This window comes from Schistocerca cancellata, chromosome 2 (assembly GCF_023864275.1).
Source record: "Schistocerca cancellata isolate TAMUIC-IGC-003103 chromosome 2, iqSchCanc2.1, whole genome shotgun sequence".
In the NCBI taxonomy this organism is placed as follows: domain Eukaryota; kingdom Metazoa; phylum Arthropoda; class Insecta; order Orthoptera; family Acrididae; genus Schistocerca; species Schistocerca cancellata.
The window spans coordinates 1,031,498,437-1,031,518,253 of record NC_064627.1 but is presented as its reverse complement, the minus strand read 5'-3'; the positions used below and the strand labels follow the sequence as shown (position 1 = coordinate 1,031,518,253).

Here is a 19,817-nt window from a genome sequence, read left to right as displayed (position 1 = left end):
ACGTGATGCCAATCCTGAGCGGTCCATTCGACATGTTGTTGGGCCTATCTCTACCGCGTTGCATGGTATCGTGGTTGCTAAGATGGACCTCGCCATGGACGTCGGGAGTGAAGTTGCGCATCGTGCAGCCTATTGCGCACAGTTTGAGTCGTTACACGACGTCCTGTAGCTGCACGAAAAGCATTACTCAACATGGTGCCGTTGCTGTCAGGGTTCCTCCGAGCCATAATCCGTAGGTAGGTGTCATCCAATGCAGTAGTAGCCTTTGGGCGGCCTGAGCGAGGCATGTTATCGGCAGTTCCTGTCTCTCTGTATCTCCTCCAAGTCCGAACAACATCGCTTTGGTTCACTGCGAGACGCCTAGAGACTTCCCTTGTTGAGAGCCATTCCTGGCACAAAGTAACAATGCGGACGCGTTCGAACCGCGGTATTGATCGTCTAGGCATGGTTGAACTACAGACGACATGGGTTGTGTACCTCCTTCCTGGTGAAATGACTGGAACTGATCGGCTGTCTCCATCTAAAAGGCGCTGCACATGCATGGTTGTTTACATCTTTGGGCGGGTTTAGTGACATCTCTGAACGGTCAAAGGGACTTTTTCTGTGATACAATATTCACAGTCAACGTCTATCTTCAGGAGGAGGAGGAGGAGGAGATTAGTGTTTAACGTCCCGTCGACAACGAGGTCATTAGAGACGGAGCGCAAGCTCGGGTGAGGGAAGGATGGGGAAGGAAATCGGCCGTGCCCTTTCAAAGGAACCATCCCGGCATTTGCCTGAAGCGATTTAGGGAAATCACGGAAAACCTACATCAGGATGGCCGGAGACGGGATTGAACCGTCGTCCTCCCGAATGCGAGTCCAGTGTGCTAACCACTGCGCCGTCTATCTTCAGGAGTTATGGAAAGTGGGGTGATGCAAAACCTTTTTGATGTGTGTACATCAACATTGCAGAGCATCATATAAACCTCCCGGCGTGAATCTTCTACTAGCGTTTCGAAGGAATATTAAATAGTTCTGTTTCCAAATTTCTTTCATAATCCGAATCAGTAAAGTGTATTGAGCAGACACACACACTTTTTCTAGTGAAAACGAAAATACATGTTTATAAGCACTTATCCTCTTTCGTTTTGTTTGTTTTTAGAAAATGTATGAAACTTATTTCCTAACTAACTTGTATACTGTGTTTAGTACAACTAGCGCTCGAGCAGCAAACCGCTACTTTTCACTTAAAAACTTAATCTGAAATATCCCTCAATACACTGATAATTACGACGTAGCTCTGTACTCAATCGCCAGCCACTGATAAAAAAAGTTCACACTGCCATAAACAACCTCCTCTTCATACGTAAAGGCAGTTACAACGCAACACAATGTGTTTTGGCAATTGAGGACTACTGAGTGCTAATTGGGTTCACTCTGACGTCAGAAGCGCGACTTGCCACTGTGTATACACCTCGTAATCTGTGCCATGTTCTCTAGTATCTACATCTACATTCTGCAAGCTACCGTGAAGTGCACGGCAGAGGGTACGTCAAGTTGTACCAGTTGTTAGGGTTCTTTCCCGTTCCATTCACATACGGAGCGCGGGAAGAATGATTGAATACCTCTGTGCGTGCTGTAATTATTCTAGTCTTTCTCTCACGATCCCTATGTGAGCGATACGTCGGGGTTGTGGCACATTCCTAGAGTCATCGTTTAAAGCCGTGTACGTGGATAATAACAACAACTACGCGTGGACCACTGACCGAGTGCAAGTCTTTCAACTGGATGACACTTCAGAGATTTAAGTGTTCCTTATCTACCCCAGCTATCCAAGCTGTGTACGAGGACCTACAGTTTAGCGCGGAATCCGGCCGCTTTTCGTCCCTGGTAAATCTTCAACCACTGAAAGGCGAAGGCTAGATTATAGGCCCCCTGATATTTTCCGTTGTCTGGTCTCGATTCTGTCCCGTAACCTCTCGGTTTTTACTCATGCTCTTTATCTCTAGACAACTAGATCCGACATTTGTGTAGATACTATGATATAACTTCTTCTCAAGATCGAAACTAGCGTGTCGTAATGAAATAATAGACAAGTTTATTCTAGCGTTTGTGCTATCGTACACACATGAGACTGAATAATTCAGTTGCAGTTAAAAAACTTTTTCTTTGCCAAGATTGTAAGGAAGGATACAACGATCACTAGTTTCGAACAGTTAAAATGTAATTTCAGATCGCTTAATAGAAAGCGGTGTCAAAGTCGGTTAATAAAGCGAGGCGCTTTGTCACAATCATGTCTAAGATTCCAAACTTAAAACTTGTAGCTACAATATAGCACAGCGTATACATACATGGTGGTCCAGAAAAGATTATAGAAAGTAAGTGATCGTCGTGGAAAAAAGACAACACCCGAGAACATGAGCCCTATTTTATTCAATACCGATATGAATGACATTTAATGTAAAGTATGTTCGCAATGTATAACGTCCACAGCTACAGTGGTATACAGTCGATGCCGAAACGCTGTGATAATGCGCTGTAGTGTGACGGACTCAAGTGCATCAATATCACTTCTGATGGCGAATTTCAGGGCGTTCAGCGCCTTGGGCGGATTCCTATATATTCCGCCTTTGATGTAACCCCATAAGAAGAAGTCACATGGATTGACGTCCGTACTGTATGGGGGCCTCTCTATTCCGTACCCCGTGAATTTCTCTGCGTCAAGTGCAAACAAACAATCACCAAACGTCGTTTCGAGCCACGTGAAGACATCAGCAGTTCTGTAGGAATGAGCCCCATCCTGCGTGAACCAGTATAGGCGTGTCATGTTGAGACAACCCGCTTCTGGGTCAAAGTGCCGCTCCAGCAATTCTCAACACTTCACTCCTGTGACCATACTGTTAACGGGAGCCCACGTGGTTAGCCGTGCGGTCTAACGCACTGCTTTCCAGGCGGGAATGCGTGCCAGTCTCCGGCACGAATCCGCCCGGCGGCTTAGTGTCGAGGTCCGGTGTGTCGACCAGTCTGTAGATGGCTTTTAAGGCGGTTTTCCATCTGCCTCTGCGAATGCGGGCCGGTTCCCCTTATTCCGCCTCAGTTACACTATGTCGGCGATTATTGCACAAACACGTTCTCCACGTACGCGTACACCATAATTACTCTACCACACAAAGATTGCGGTTACATTCGTCTGGTGTGAGACGTTCCTAGGGGGTTCCACTGGGCGCCGAACCGCACAATAACCGTGAGTTCGATGTGGGGCGGCGGTGAGGTGAGTGGGCTGCTGTAGCCTGTTGCAGGGTTGTGTACCACTGCGGGCTACGGCGGGGACGAAGTCTCTCCGTCGTTTCTAGGTCCCCATTTCCATGCAATGCAATGCAATACTGTTAATGACTATCGGAATAATGATCCGCTTCGACGGTACGGCACTCCTTATGGATGCAGTGGCGAGACAACACTGAGTTTTGTTTGTTCACATAACCATTCAACTGAAAATGGGCCTCATCACTGAACCAGATCTTGTGTTCACTGATGGCACCACTTTCAAGTTCATCGATCATGTGGTTTGTGAAATCACTCCGTCGCACAGTGTCCCCTCCTTCAGTGGCTGGCACATTTGGATCTTGTAGGAACGCAACCCCACCACTCGCGTGAGCCTTTGTAATGATGTTTTGGATACGTTTAACTGTTGGGACGCCTGTCGAGTGGATGTAGTTGGCTTATCCTCAAAGAGGGCGCTGCCACTTTCCCTGTTATCACCGCTAACGACTGTGGATTTTCGTCCTCATGCCTTGCTTCTTCCATCACAGACACTCTAGGTACATTCAAATCTCTCCCTCAGCCTGTCAACAATGAAAATCAGTGTGAGATGACGACCAAAACGTCGACCATCTGGGATTTTTGTGTGCTATAACTTAACCACGTGATAACCACTTCACTACGTGACCTTTTCTTTCCGAACTCTGACAGACACACCCGTCGAACGGTGACATTGCTGCGGTTATTCTCAGAAAATTTTCTTACGAGAAGTAATCGTTCTTTCAACGTCAGTGATTCCATATTGCTTCTTCTTTATTTCCATAATCAGCCATTCGCCTTAAATGCCAATATATGTGCTATTATATTACGGAAGAATTATACTTATATCAATACATGTGAAACCAGGAACTTAACATGTTTTCCATCACGTTTTTTGGACTAACCTATATTGCAACTACAGTTTTTGAATTTGAAATTGTAAGTATGATTGCGACAAACCGTCTCGCTTTAATGACCGATGTAGACACTGCTTTATGTCATTCGTTCCGAAAGTGCCATTTAACTGGTCGAAACCAGTAAACATTGTATCCTTTTTTGCGATCTTGGGGAATAAAACGTTTTCCAAAAAAAGACTGCAAAACTGTCACTTTCCTTGCTGACCACCGATCCGTCAGATGAGCTGCCGTTCCAAGCGTTACACGGCGGCTTAATGCTCGTCATTCGGTAATCTGCAGGCTGCGGAAGTTCCAATTAACGCAGGTTGCCTCACTACTTCGGCGCCGGAGCCGACAGTGCCTGGAACTGTTCGCCGCAGATCGTAGCGTGCTCCTGGCTTATTAGACACTGTGGGCGAGCTGTAAACAAGAAACTCGCTTATCCAGCCCTCATTAATACGGATTTCCGGTTTATCTGGATTCATTTTTTCTTTCTTTTTTAATGCGGAAATGTTCGGTATACAGTTGGTACGGTACGGTATGTGTACGGTTGTTATGTTGGCAACGCAGGTAGGATAAGGGGTCGCCAGCCCCTCCGCTTCCGGCTACCGTTGCTACAGTCAGTGTGAATTTGTTCTTTACAGAGTTAAGAAGCTGTACTGGTATTGTTAGTTTGTTCCCGTGATTTGAGTATGATTGAGTAAAATGGCTTCGAAGCGAAAGAAAGTTGTCGTTTCAGTAGCCAAAAAGTTGGAAGAACTAAACAGAGTAGACAAAGAAGATACACAGCCGCTGTGCATGGTTGTATGGTGTACGGATGTCAACTGTGTCAGACTAGAAGAATAACCGAACAGAGATTGAAACCTTGTGTCTGAAAATTATAGTTAAACATAGTTTGCAGAACCTCCGTACAATAAAGAAAGCTAGAAATGAAACACTGGATGAATCATTATTCTTTTTGTTCATTGAGAAAAGAGAGCATGGTGTTGCGATATCCGGTCAAATCCTGCAGGATAAGGCGTAACTTAAACAGCAAGCTATCCTAAAATGGTTCGAATGGCTCTGAGCACTATGGGACTTAACATCTGAGGTCATCGGTCCCCTAGAACTTAGAACTACTTAAACCTGAATAACCTAAGGACATCACACACGTCCATGCCCGAGGCAGGATTCGAACCTGCGACCGTAGCAGTCGTGCGGTTCCGGACTGAAACGCCTAGAACCGCTCGGCCACAGCGGACGGCTGCAAGCTACCCGATGGCAATCCTAACTTCGCAGCCATCGTAGGCTGGTTAGAAAATGGAAAGCTCGTTATGGCCTACGCCAGCTCTCTGTGCCTGGTGAAAGTTTTTATGAGGATATAGTGACTGGAAAAAGTTCAAAAAGGAATTACTGTGTATGAGTTTTTACATTTTGTAGAATACAGCCAGATGGTACGGATCTTAGGTAATTTTCCTACCTAGTGCGGATGAATGAGGTTCTTACGTATCTGTTAACTACTGGTAACAGACGTCTTTCTAGAGGTTAGGGTAGAGATGGTACGTGTACTAGTTTCCGTACATCGTAGGAGAGAACTTACAATGCTTTATATCCTCACGTTCTGCAGTCACGAGCAACGTCGTTCCCCCACGTGTGCTGCTATGGAAGAGATACGTTACTGATATAGACGATCACCAACGAGGTACAGATGTTTTCGAAGAGCTGAGGTTGGCTGCAGAAAGATGGTGAGGCTGCAGATCGTATTCAATTGAAATGCAGAGCAAATTCAAGGTTAAGGATTTCCTCCCTTTTATTCTGCTCTTAGACCACGTATGATACAGACTGTGCCTGACGTCATTGAATTGAAACCAACATCTCGACCAGCTGATTAGTGGCGGCACTGTAATGGGCATATTCCAGTTATCGCGCAGCGGTGTCAGCACCAGTTTAATATTTCATAAGAATATCTATATTGTACAACTGTATATATTTCTTTTTATTTCTTCTATGACTTTATGTATTTGGACGTATGAAAAAAATATTGTTTCAGCTGTAGTATTATTTTTCAGTGTCATTATACGTATTTTTGTAAACTTTGGCCCGGCAGGAAACATTTTATCCATGTACAAAATTGTGTGAGCGCAAGCGACAGTTGACGAGTGGACATCTATAAAAAAAGGCAATCGCAGGTGCTGGGCAGACAGACATAAGTACAAGGAAAGTAAATGGGCACAAACCTCGGGTAACAGAAGAAATATTTCAACTGATCGACAAAAGAAGGAACTAGAAAAACGCTACAGACTTGATATCCGAAGTGCAGATGTATGTCGAAAAAATATCTGGTTCAATGGGTACAGCATGCATCACTAAATTAAGGAAGGAGCCCGGTTATGAAGATATGAAGAAAGTGTCTGCCATCATTCAGGATAAGTTCGAAGGTGGACTGTATTATTGGCCATGAGCAATTGCATCGATAAAATATACACCATTAACCTCGTGTGCTGTAGAGAGGTCGTTCTCAGCCTTAAAAAAAGTGATGAGAGACAACTGAAAATGTTTCCCTTTTCAATACTTACGTTTTGGTTAACTGTATACTGCAGTGCCAAAATTTAGTATAAACTTTATTGTTAGTTGTTTCGTTAGGCCACGAATTGTGGCCCACCACGTCGCTCTTAGCGAAACAAAATCCACAAATATAAAGATCACCTGTTGGGTATCCCAAGGAACTGTGTGATAGCACCGTTACTGTTTGCACTATATGTGATTGATCTAGTAAAATCCACCGGAAGCTCTTTAAGGCTGTTTGCAGATGATACGGTTGGCTAAAAGAAAGTAGCAATGTCAGAAGACAGTAACAATCTACATAGGACCTGCAGAAGACTGATGCATGGTATGGGCTCTGACGGTTGACCCTGAACGTAAATAAAAGCAACATATTGCACATATGTAGGAAAAGAAATCCACTACTGTACAAGTACACTATTGATGACAAACTGCCGGAACGGTCTTCCGTAAAGTATCAAGGAGTACCTATTCAGAGCGATGTTAAGCTGAATGACCACATAAAACAAGCAGTAAGAAAAGTAGATGCCAAACTTCGTTTCATAGGAAGAATCTTAAGCAAATATAATTCATCCACTAAATAAGAGGCTTACAAGGCGCTTGTTCAACCGATTCTTGAATATTGTTAGTCAATCTGGGACCCTTTCCTGGTAAGATTCACAGAAGACATAGAGACTATCCAACGAAGAGCGGCGCGTTTCGTCACAGAATCGTTTAGTCGGCGCGAGAGCGTGACAGAGATGCTCAACAAATCCAAGTGGCATACGCTACAAGAGAGGCGTTGTGCATCAGGGAGAGGTTTACTATTGAAATTTCGAGAAATTACTTTCCGGGAAGAGTTGGACAAAATACTAATTCCTCCGGCATACATCTCACGAAATGACCACAACGAGAAAATTCGAGAAATCTGATCTAATGAGGAGCCTTACCGACAATCGTTCTTCTCACGCCCAATTCGCGAATGGAACGAGGAAAAGGGATCAATTGATGGTACCAGAAGTACTCTCAGCCACACACCGTCAGATGGCTAGCGGAGTATTGATGTGGATGTAGAAAAATGGGTACATATCTCAAGTATGTGTTGTTGTGCGAGTGACACATGGAAAGAATTTTTCAGTAGAAGACGTTTCATTCAATTGTTATAAAAAGAGAAAATGATTGTAGCGTGGGTAAATATTTCAATTGCTTATGTATTTCTTCGAATGTCTACATAAGGATTAGTTATTTGCTTATTTTCCACAAAAAAGCAGATTAACCGTGTCAAAACTATAATAAAATTTTCCATATTAACGTTCTTTACATTTTTACTAAAAGACTCCAAAAAGGCATAAATAGTTTGTTCGAACCTAAAAATGACTTTCCAAGAAAATGACTAAAGTTCGTTTTATAAAAACCTAAAAATCCGGGCCCTGTTCATGACACACGAGTGATAATCTGAAAACAAGAAATTACGATCGAACCCAATGTGGCGTATCCAATGTTCTTCATTTGTCGACTGGTATCGACTTTCGGGGTCGCATCGAGTAACACATTTTGACGTCACTACTCAGTAAGCCGAGCGAGATACAAGTTTCTCTCTTTCAGGAGGGATATAGCCAAAACCATAGAGATCTCAGAGGCCTGAGACGGCAGTCGTGGTACTAAGTCACGTTTTCAGGAAGTCTCCGTTCTGCGCATATGAGCACCATGAATACAACCGTGTGTACAAGCTAAGGGCGAGAGCTGCCAAATCAAATTTGCCATTGTCATATGGTCAACTGCCGCGACAGCGCGGTGTGGCTTTGATTACTCAACGCAATAATCTCTGGTTAGCATATACGTTAATAAAGACAGCGACCGTTATACCTGTGACACGTTAAGGCTGGAGATGTGTACTGTCTTCTTGTTCTCAGTGACACATCTTTGAGAAACGTAAGGCAACGCTCCATTCTCCAGATATGGCACCATAGGAAACAATCATGGAGTGTGGAAAGACTAATATTTCTTCTACTGCCAGTCACTTCGATTAATGAATTCTCCCATCGAGTTGAAGCATCATCGAATGATGTACCCATATCTGTAATTCAAGCGCAATTCGATTTGGTGCCCAGGTGGGCTGGAACCGTTGTTGCTGCCAAAGCTGGAAACTACGTATACTAAATTTTGTGCCCCACATACCCCAAAATTACTTATAAATTTATTAATATTATTGTGGGCACGTCACATAGGCCCGTCCATTGATGCGAGAGAGTCCGTAAACAATGTGGCCAAGAGATAACTGCTAGACATGTCCACACTTTTCAATTAGTATCGCTCCCTGTACTATTTCACTATTTGCTCACGCGCCTGACGAGTTTCGGGATGATCGGGACTTTGTTTCTGGCTACCTGTTCCCTTTATGAACTCCTCCATCACCGATCACAGAAACTGCCTGTGTTTTTCATTAGTCTGTACATCACTTCCAGTGCGAATGATTAGAAACTTTGTTCTGTCTATGCCGAGTACAATATAAAACAAACGTAGCGTTACTATTCAACACGAATATAAATAATTCGGTGCATAACGACGTAAGCACTGTAAGGCTGTTAGTGAAAATACCGTTCAGTACATTCAGCGACCTAGAACCTGATGTAAAACGACCACAAACTACAACGTTGCAGGAAAGTCAGATGCTAGACTGAAATTCACTGCAGTGATCATATGAATACTTAATTCACCCATGTGGCAGATAGATTCCCAAATTTCTTACCTTATATCTACATCTACATCTACATTTATACTCCGCAAGCCACCCAACGGTGTGTGGCGGAGGGCACTCTACGTGCCACTGTCATTACCTCCCTTTCCTGTTCCAGTCGCGTATGGTTCGCGGGAAGAACGACTGTCTGAAAGCCTCCGTGCGCGCTCTAATCTCTCTAATTTTACATTCGTGATCTCCTCGGGAGGTATAAGTAGGAGGAAGCAATATATTTGATACCTCATCCAGAAACGCACCCTCTCGAAACCTGGCGAGCAAGCTACACCGCGATGCAGAGCGCCTCTCTTGCAGAGTCTGCCACTTGAGTTTGTTAAACATCTCCGTAACGCTATCACGGTTACCAAACAACCCTGTGACGAAACGCGCCGCTCTTCTTTGGATCTTCTCTATCTCCTCCGTCAACCCGATCTGGTACGGATCCCACACTGATGCGCAATAATCAAGTATAGGTCGAACGAGTGTTTTGTAAGCCACCTCCTTTGTTGATGGACTATATTTTCTAAGGACTCTCCCAATGAATCTCAACCTGGTACCCGCCTTACCAACAATTAATTTTATATGATAATTCCATTTCAAATCGTTCCGCACGCATACTCCCAGATATTTTACAGAAGTAACTGCTACCAGTTTTTGTTCCGCTATCATATAATCATACAATAAAGGATCCTTCTTTCTATGTATTCGCAATACATTACATTTGTCTATGTTAAGGGTCAGTTGCCACTCCCTGCACCAAGTGCCTATCCGCTGCAGATCTTCCTGCATTTCGCTACGATTTTCTAATACTGCAACTTCTCTGTATACTACAGCATCATCCGCGAAAAGCCGCATGGAACTTCCGACACTATCTACTAGGTCGTTTATATATATATATGCCTCTTCCAGTGGCCATGACTATAGTATCAGAACTATTACACCTCGTGTGGAGGTTTACGGACAGTCATTGTTCTTAGACACCATGTGTTGGGTGGCTAACAGTATCGGAAATAGGTACGTGCATGCGTGCATACGTAATAGGCTCCCACATATGTGACTGGCTCGAAGCCTTCTTAAGTAACACAGTACGTCGTCCTCGACCGCGAGTGTTCATCGAACACAGGGGTAACATTAGCAGTGTCCCAGGGAAGTGTGTTAGGATCTTTGCTATTTTCTATATAGGCCTACATAAATGATCTGGCAGACAGGGTGGGCAGCAATCTGCAGTTGTTCGCTGATGATGCTGTGGTGTACAGGAATGTGTCGAAGATAAGTGACTGTAGGCTGATGTTGTACAAGATGATCTAGACAACATTTCTAGTTGGTGTGATGAATGAGCGGTTCTAGGCTCTTCAGTCTGGAACCGCGCGACCGCTACGGTCGCAAGTTCGAATCCTGCCTCGGGCATGGATGTGTGTGCTGTCCTTAGGTTAGTTAAGTTTAAGTAGTTCTAAGTTCTAGGGGACTGATGACCTCAGATGTTAAATCCCATAGTGCTCAGAGCCATTTGAACCATTTGTGATGAATGACAGCTGGCTCTTAATATAGAAAAATAAGTTAATGCGGATGAGCAGGAAAAACAAACCTGTAATGTTCGGATAGAGTATTAGTAGTATCCTACTTGACACAGTCACGTTAATTAACTATCTGGGCGTAACGTTGCGAGCATGTAAGGATTGTGATAGGGAAGGCGAATGGGAGAATTTTAGGAAAGTGTGGTTCATCTCTAAAGGAGACTGCATATTGGAAGCTAGTGCGACCTATTCTTGAGTACTGCTCGAGTGAGTGGGATCCGTACCAGGTCGGACTGAAGGAAGACATCAAGCAATACAGAGGCGAATTGCTAGATTTGTTACCAGTAGGTTCGATCAGCATGCAAGAGTTACGGTTATGCTTCGGGAGCTCAAGTGGGAAGAAGACATTCACTTCAAAGAACACTACTGAGAAAGTTTACAGAACCGGCATTTGGAGTTGACTGCAGAAAGATAGTACTGCCGCCAAGATACATTTCGCATAGGGACCACGAAGGAATTAGGGCTCATAAGGAGGCATATAGATAGTGTTTTCCCCTCGCTCTTTCTGTGAGTGTAACAGGACAGGAGACGACTAGTTGTGGTAAAGGACACCCTCCGCCCCGCACCCTACGATGGACTGCGGAGTATGTATGTAGATGTAGAAGGCAGTTATGTAGAAATCTGGGGCCTGCAGCGAAGTAGAAGTTTTTAACTCGTTTCAGTTAAGTCCATTTCAAAAATGTTAGTGTAAACAAGCCGTTGCCTCGCAGTTGCTGCTTTATGAGAGCGTGCACTGCCACGCCGATTCAATCGTCATCTCCGAATTGTTTCTCTCCTGTACCCAGTGCACAATGCTGTAAAATGGTGGGTCTGTTTGTAAATAATTTTTCTGCTACCAGTCACGATTTTCTTTTTTTTCGTATTTTAAACGATGCTTTTCGGGAAAATGATTCCGATTTTCAGGTGTGTATTTCTTTGTACTACACCATTTTTATGTGAGATTCTTTTTTGTTTCGTTGGTTTTAAGTTTTCTTATGGCCCATTTGTCCAGAGTCCGACACGTGTTAAACATAACTCGCCTTTACGATGTAAGATATTCTCGATGTGTACAGTGCACTGAAAGTTGTGAGTGGTGTTTAAAATGTGTGAGACTGCTAGAATGTGGCGCACCGTCAAATGTACGCAACAAGCATCAGACATTGGAGCGTTTTCTCACTGGAGCAGGAGCCCTTGTGCCACAGCGCTGTGCCCAGTGCAAAAACAAGCGATAAGGAGGTATTCACCAGATACTCACCACAATAACGCCTCCTTCCGCAGCCTTCTTTTTGTTTTAGATTGAACGGCTCTTGATGAGATAAAGTAGATGAAGAATATCTCAATATCTCAGGCTGTGTGCGTCTCATCTGCTACATTGCTCTCAATATCGCGTGTAATTCTGCATCAAACATAGATAATCCATTTGGTATGCGGATCTTGAGCACACAATCAGGGGAAAGCACACAAAAGCGAAACGAGTCCCTCTGTTCACACCAATTTACCAATACTGCTGTAAAGCTGCGGCGCTCGCTTATAAAATATTGTAGTCAGTTCGAGCCCTGTATATGGGTTGGTAATTCTTCCCTTAAAGTACAGGGTTAGTCAAAAAGTACTTTACAACTTTGAAATAATATAGAAACTTATTGAGATAACTTACAGAATCGATAGTTGTATGATTCTGCAGCAAACAACGTCAAGTTTGATTCATGGAGTGCATCAGTACCCTATTCCGCCACCAGGAGTGCCAGCGTAGTGCAAAGTCAAAATGGCTATTTTCAGTGGTGTGGTGATTCATGCGTGCTCTGGGTTCATGAAACGAACTCTGCAACAAATGTTCGGCGTGAATTTCTCACCGAATATGCTAAGGAACCTCCAAGGAGGCCTACAGTTTACACTTGGCACAAGAACTTTGTTAAGACGAGTTGCTCACTGCGACATGATAAATAACCAGGTCGCCCACGTGCTGATGATGATTCTATACAACAGATGTCTCTGGATATGCTTGAAAACCTTTCGATTCCACAGATCGATGAAGATGACCGAGATATGATGTTTTACTACCAGCAAGACGTTTCGGCAGCTCATTTCCCCATGGAAGTTCGAGGTTTCCTCGATAATCACTTCCCAGGTCGGTCAATTGGCCGTGAAGGGTGAATCGCATGGCCACCTCGCTCCCCAGACTTAACACCAGTGGATTTCGTTTTCTGGGGTTTCATTAAAGACTGTGTGTAAGTTCCTCCCCTACCTAACAATTTAGCATACCTGAAAAATCGAATCTATGCTACTATTCAACAAGTTACACCAGATTTTCTGCAACGAGTGTGGGAAGAAATTGATACCGGGGGGATGTTTGCCGCATCACAGACGGTGGTCACATTAAACCAAAATGACACTTGACACTTTTATGTGAAACTAGATTTGTTTGCTACAACATGGCACAAGTACCAAAAAATGGTTCAAATGGCTCTGAGCACTATGGGACTTAACTTCTGAAGTCATCAGTCGCCTACAACTTGAAACTACTTAAACCTAACTAACCTAAGGACATCACACTTATCCATGCCCGAGGCAGGATTCGAACCTGCGACCGTAGCGGTCACGCGGTTCCAGACTGTAGCGCCTAGAACCGCTCTGCTACCCCGCCGGCTGCCAAGTACCGATTCTGCAAGTTATCTCAATAAATTTTTATATCCTTCCAAAATTGTAAAGTCCTTTTCGACTCATCGTGTAGTTCTAGGTCAAACTTTACGTGGATCCAAACAGCCTAGTTGCTCGTGGACGAACAGGTCGAGCAACGAAATTGTATGCCATGGATTCTGGAACAGGGAGGACCTCTTCAGCCTGTTTGACTATAACGAGCTGCCGTCGGATAGTAAGTGTTGGCGCAGAGGCCGGTCCACACCCATCATTGTACTGTAGGCACTTGTGACTAGCCTGATAACTACATAGCTCGTAACATCAGTCATCTTGAGATGAGTGAATCTTGTTGATATGTGCACGGTGTAGCCGAAATCTTGGTGCGATGACAGAAGATACCTATCAAACTGGAGCAGATGCGTCCTGTATCACGTCCACGAGCGGTGGTTAAGATTGAAAAATGTATTCAGTGTCCTCGGAGACATTGCCTTCGGGTCCCTTAGATGTGGTAACCAGGGCAGCTACGAGTCAAATACGAGAGCCAGAAATATCACCAAAGCTTTGTAACATTGCATGGTGACACCCTTGAGCAGCTCAAGTAAATTAAAAAATATGACGAGGAAGGTTAAAACCCTTATATACTAAATATAGTGTGGATGCTTTATTGGGTGCTCGTGATTTTTGCAACGTTGTGTGTTTGCGGTTGAGACTGAAAAGAAAGAAAAGAACGCCTGGAGCCGACGCTTCTATATATATATATATACTTTCTACGTCTACAAGCGACCTTGAGGTGTGTGGCGGGGGTTACGTTTTGTACCGTTGTCATATTTTGCAAAGTAATATAAAATCTAAAGATAAATGTATTTTTATTGACCTTATATTAAATACCCCCGCTCCCAATCCCATACATTCCTTTGTGGCATGTACAGAAAAAAATCCTATAATTCACTGTGTGATTTGTTACCCTAAAAAATTACTAAGTGGTCGCGAGATAAAATGCCACTTTCTTCAAATGTGTACCACTTTGCTTAAGACATAGTACTAGTCAAGCCTGTGGCAATTTGCGATCCTCTTCATAGCGTATGCTTACTGTCTTCTGTTACCTGGTATGGATTCCACATACGTGAATAGTGGGGCCATACCAGTAATCTATTTTGTAGGTGAACTGCAGTTTCGCAGCGCCTCACCAATGAACCGAGGTCTGCCGCTGGTTTTACCTACAGCTTTGCGTACTTAACGGTTCTGCGGATTTAATAACACGATCTGTCCAGTTCAGATTCATAAAATTGTTAGTGAAATATTACTACTCTTCGTGAAACGCACTTGAGAGTCTTTTGCCAGTCTTCGCATCATGCCAGTCTTCTGTCACTGCTTGGCTGGGTATGGTTAATATCTGATGACACTTGCTCACAGATAACAGCGTCATTTGTCAACACTGTGATGCTGTAATTGATAATACATTTTAAATCAGTATATGCCAAGAACAGTAACGGATCACACATGATTCTGGTTTTGTATTTGCGTATAGCTCTACGTACAGGGCATGTGCAGCGTTCTAACAAGCAGGTGTCAGTCTGCTCCAAAAACTATTTTGAGCCCATTTACAACCTGTCTTCTATTAACTGCGGCTGCTAAATTGAATGTTAAAATTACAACATCTATGTCAGCCTAAGTTTTTATTTTATTTCATTTTTCATCCACTACACGTTTTGGCCGTTACACTATCGTCATCAGCAGTTGAAATCAGCTGCACAAACTATCTTCATAAGAATTCTTACGTATTCAAAACACTCCATAATTTCTAGAGCCGCTCGCATGATGCTGCGAGAAATCGTTCGTGCTTTCCACTAATAATAGTTATACTATAAGGGGTCTTCCATTTGACGCTGATGGGTAACTTTCAAAATGTGTAGTGGAGTGAGTAAAAATATTGTAACCAACGCAGGTAATGCAATATTTTCAGCCTGTCGAAAGTATATTATTTAGCAGGAAACACTGCAATACTTGTCGAAAGGTGTCGGTAAACTGAAGAATGACAAACCGACCTGCTTAGTATCTTGCATGTGTTATAGAATATCATGAGTGAGGGTGGGAGTTGGGTTTCGTATCATCAGTGTTTCCAAAATCCAGTCAGGTGCCATGGAGTTCTTTTTCTTCCCTGTAGACTAATATGACTGGATTCATAACATCTTCTGGAACTCAGCTGCAAATAGAGGCGAAAGATATAGGGAACCAGCTCCTTGCACAAATTTTGTTGCCGTTTCTTGCAGATTTGTGCGAGCAGTGCGCTTTTCTAATCGCTATTAACAGCTGTCTGTTTGAGTGAACTGTAACATTAATCGCCAAAGGGACTGTCGAGATTAACTCCTCTTTAAGACAGCCGGACAGTCATCAACAGTTCCACGAGTCATCATCACTCCATGTCACGCTTTAGAGGGATTTAGAATTTTACAGGTTAATGTTCAAACAACGACCATGAACTGTACTTACACGCTTGCCGGTAGCATTCTGGCAAGGAATTTTTTTGTCCATCGTCAGGAAACAAATTGACTGTTGTAGTAGGGGTTTCCAGTCCGTAGACTGGTGTGATGCAGCTCCCCATGCTGCTCTATCCTGTGCGAGCCGCTTCATCTCCGAATAACTACTGCAGCCTACATCCTTCTCAATCTGCTTACTGTATATCTCTTGGTCTCCCACTACGATTTCTACTCCTAACACCTCCCTCCAATACTAAATTGATGACCCCTTGACGTCTCAGAATATTTCCTATCAACCGATCCCTTCTTTTGGTCAAAATTGTGCCACAGATTTCTTGCCTCCCCAATTCTGTTTAGCACTTCTTCTTTAGTTGTGTAATCGACCCATCTAATCTTCAGCATTCTTCTGTAGCACCACGTTTCGAAAGCTTCTACTCTCTTCTTGTCTAAGCTATGCATCGTCCATGTTTCACTTCCATACAGGGCTACACACCAGGCAAAAACCTTCAGAAAAAAATTTCTTAAGACTTAAATCTATATTCGATGTTATCAAATTTTTCTTCTTCACAAACGCTTTTCTTGCCATTGCCAGTCTACATTTTATATCCTCTCTACTTCGGCCATCATCAGTTATTCTTTTTACCAAATATCAAAACTCATCTCCTACTTTGAGTGTCTCATTTCCTAATCTGAGTCCCTTAGCATCACCTGATTTAATTCGACTACATTCAATTACCCTTGTTTTGCTTTTGAGGATGTTTACCTTATATCCTCCTTTCAAGACACTGTCCATTCCCTTCTACTGTTCTTCCAAGCCCTTTGCTGTCTCTGACAGAATTACAAAGTCATCGGCAAACCTCAGAGCTTTTATTTCTTCTCCCTGCACTGTAATTCCCGCCCCAGATTTTTGTATGGTTTCCTTTACTGCTTGTTCAACGTACAAATTCAACAACACTGGGGATGTAACCTTATCTCACTCCCTTCACAATCACTGCTTCCCTTTCATGCCCCTCGACTCTGCCGTCTAGTTTCTGTACAAGCTGTAAATAACCTTTCGCTCCCTGTACTTGACCCCTGCTACCTTTCAGCCAACATTGTCAAAAGCTTTCTCTTAGTCTACAAACGCCAAAAATGTAAGTTTGCCTTTCCTTACGTGTTCCTACGTTTCTCCGGCATCTGATTCTATCAGTTTATCAATTCTTCTGTAACGAGTTCGTGTTAGCATTTTGCAACCATGACTTATTAAACTGATAGTTCGGTAATTTTCACACCTGTCAAAAACTGCTTTCTTTGGAATTGGAATTACTACACTGCTCTTGAAGTCTGAGGGTATTTCGTCTGTCTCATACATGTTTCACATCAGGTGGCTGAGTTTTGTCATGGATGGCTCTCCCAAGGGTATTAGTAGTTCTGACGGAATGTCGTTTACTCCTGGGGCCTTGTTTCGACTTAGATCTTTCAGAAGTGACTACACTGTGATAAAAGAAACACTTATACAGCGTTGTTGGCTGGAAGACATCGAGTGGTAGATTCATCCGCCCAATCGGGAAGGATTTTTCCTTTTTCCGCGCAAAATGACCCCTTTCCATGCGGTGTGTGAGTCTTGTGTGTTAAATGTATGTGCTGAGTGTAGGTGTCTGTAATAGTTGTGTACATAGTGTGTGCATTTGTGTTGATCGATGCTAAGCATATAGCCTTCTCCTCTCGAGTAGCACCAAAGGGACCGCCGCGCTGAACATCCCTATCCGATGGACGTACCACCGTCAACAGTACCACATGTCCCCACTTCGAAACTGCGGAGAGCTCTGGAATTCAATGCAGAACACTGGCCCAAAATCTGGTGCTCGAATAGATAACGCTACCGTCTCCCTCGTTTCCTTGCAGGCTGTATGCAAGTGATCGAAACGGCTACCTCCGAGTCGAGCGCCAGTATCCTGGTGCCCGACAGTGATTTGTCTAGGAAGGCGAGTCACGCTGAGATGTAGTGTCACCACCACGCTATCGGTCACATATTGTTTTCTTTCTTTCAACATAAGAACCCTGGCTGTGAGGCCAGCCAGAATTTCCCTGTGTGTTTCCGTAGGTCTATAGGAAAACCAAACGCAACCCCAAAATATATTTCTCGTATAAACCAAATTACAATCCACAAAGTGTATCACACTTACGACTGCGATCCATCGAACCCATTACCTGCGTAACCAAAATTACAATTATCGTTCATGAAATAAAGGATATAAAATAAATATCTGTTCTCATTGCGTAGGTACTTAGGAAGTAAAGTGAAGGATTAAAGAAAGTCTCTCGCTTGTCATCGGTTCTTGCGCATCATGGCACTAGACGTCGCCTTCACTAGCACGAATCCGGCAATAGGTTCCGTGTGGTCTGTTGACCGTAACACTTGTGTGTGATGTCAGTACAGGACCAGGGTGCGCCCATCAATCCCATGCGTGATGGGGTTGTTCTTCTTCATGTAGTCAATGAACACGTCCGTGTCAAGGCGACCTGCAACAGAAATTCACGTCGCATTGCTCAGTACGGTGGTAGGGTGCGCATTGTGATGTTATCCGCCTTTTTACGATTCACCCCCATAACATTCTGTTAAAGTTATTCAGTAAATTGAAAGCGTTAATAGCAGGTATCTTTGTGACCTAGAATTCTGAGGAATTTTGAATGTAAATAATAAAAGGAAAATCACTATAAGTGAAATGGGGGACGTATTTCCAACAAAATTTGGAGTCAATTCATGTTTTTCATTTACAGTCAGTTCCACAAGAAAGTGTACGCCATATTGTTAAATGTAACGTTGTAACGTCCGCAGCGACTGGTCTCGAGTTTGTACTCAATGCGCTTTTGCACTTTGCACAGGTAAACAGTGAGAGAGTGGAATGTTCTGTTTTATCGGTTGCAGTTTTGGTTATTTGCACTTATTTACAGCCAATTTAAAAGCTGAAAATGTGCAATATTTATCAAAAATGCCTTCTGAGGTCCGTGTGAGAAGCTATTTTGTTCTAACTAGGCAAACTGGATGCTCGAAGAGGATAATGATCCGAAAAATCGCAGCTGTCTCTGTACGGCGTGGAAACGAGACAACGGGGTGTCCACGATGGACTGGCCTGCAATGCCTCCGGATGCAAATCCGATAGCAAATGTTTGGTCGTATATTAAGGTGAAGCTTAAAGGAAAGCCAATATTTACGTTGAAACAGCTGTCATATAAAATCAGGACGATATGGAGATAATTACCGAAAGAATAAGCACAATATCTCGCGAAAAGCGTGTCAAAAAGGTGCCAAGCTGTAATCGATAATGGTGGCGATTGGATTAACTATTAGGTGATTGGGTACTTAGTAATAAAATGTTTTTCCGTGTAAACATATATTTATAATGGTGTCTTTTATTTCATACAGATAACGGCGTGTACTTTCTTGTGGAAATGACTGTACCTCTTGTGCACTGGAATCGTAAATTATGAACACCGAAAAAATCCGGATTTTACAACTGCCAATATAAAAACGGTCTCACTTTACTGAGCTAGCACAGAGTGAGCATACAGTATTGCCCTAACTACAAAAGTTTATTACTGAGGAGGGACTGATGTTAAGTTCCATAGCGCTCAGAGGAACTGTGCTAGATGCAGCTATACGGTTTGTTGCTAGTGGTAGCTTACCTCATAAATTGTCTTATGGATACATTTTCAGATGTGCTCCGTTTATTGCCAATAGGATG

General features: G+C 43.3%; 1 protein-coding gene across 1 annotated transcript in view; it reads right to left on the bottom strand.

The window, feature by feature from the left end:
* Nucleotides 1-18,200: 18,200 nt before the first annotated feature.
* Nucleotides 18,201-19,817, bottom strand: part of LOC126163004 (apyrase-like) — a 96,752-nt gene continuing 95,135 nt past the window's right edge. The window contains exon 9 of the mRNA XM_049919863.1: nucleotides 18,201-18,594. Coding sequence (XP_049775820.1) covers nucleotides 18,503-18,594 — 92 coding nt within the window. The 3' untranslated portion in view covers nucleotides 18,201-18,502. The remainder of the gene's footprint in view (nucleotides 18,595-19,817) is intronic.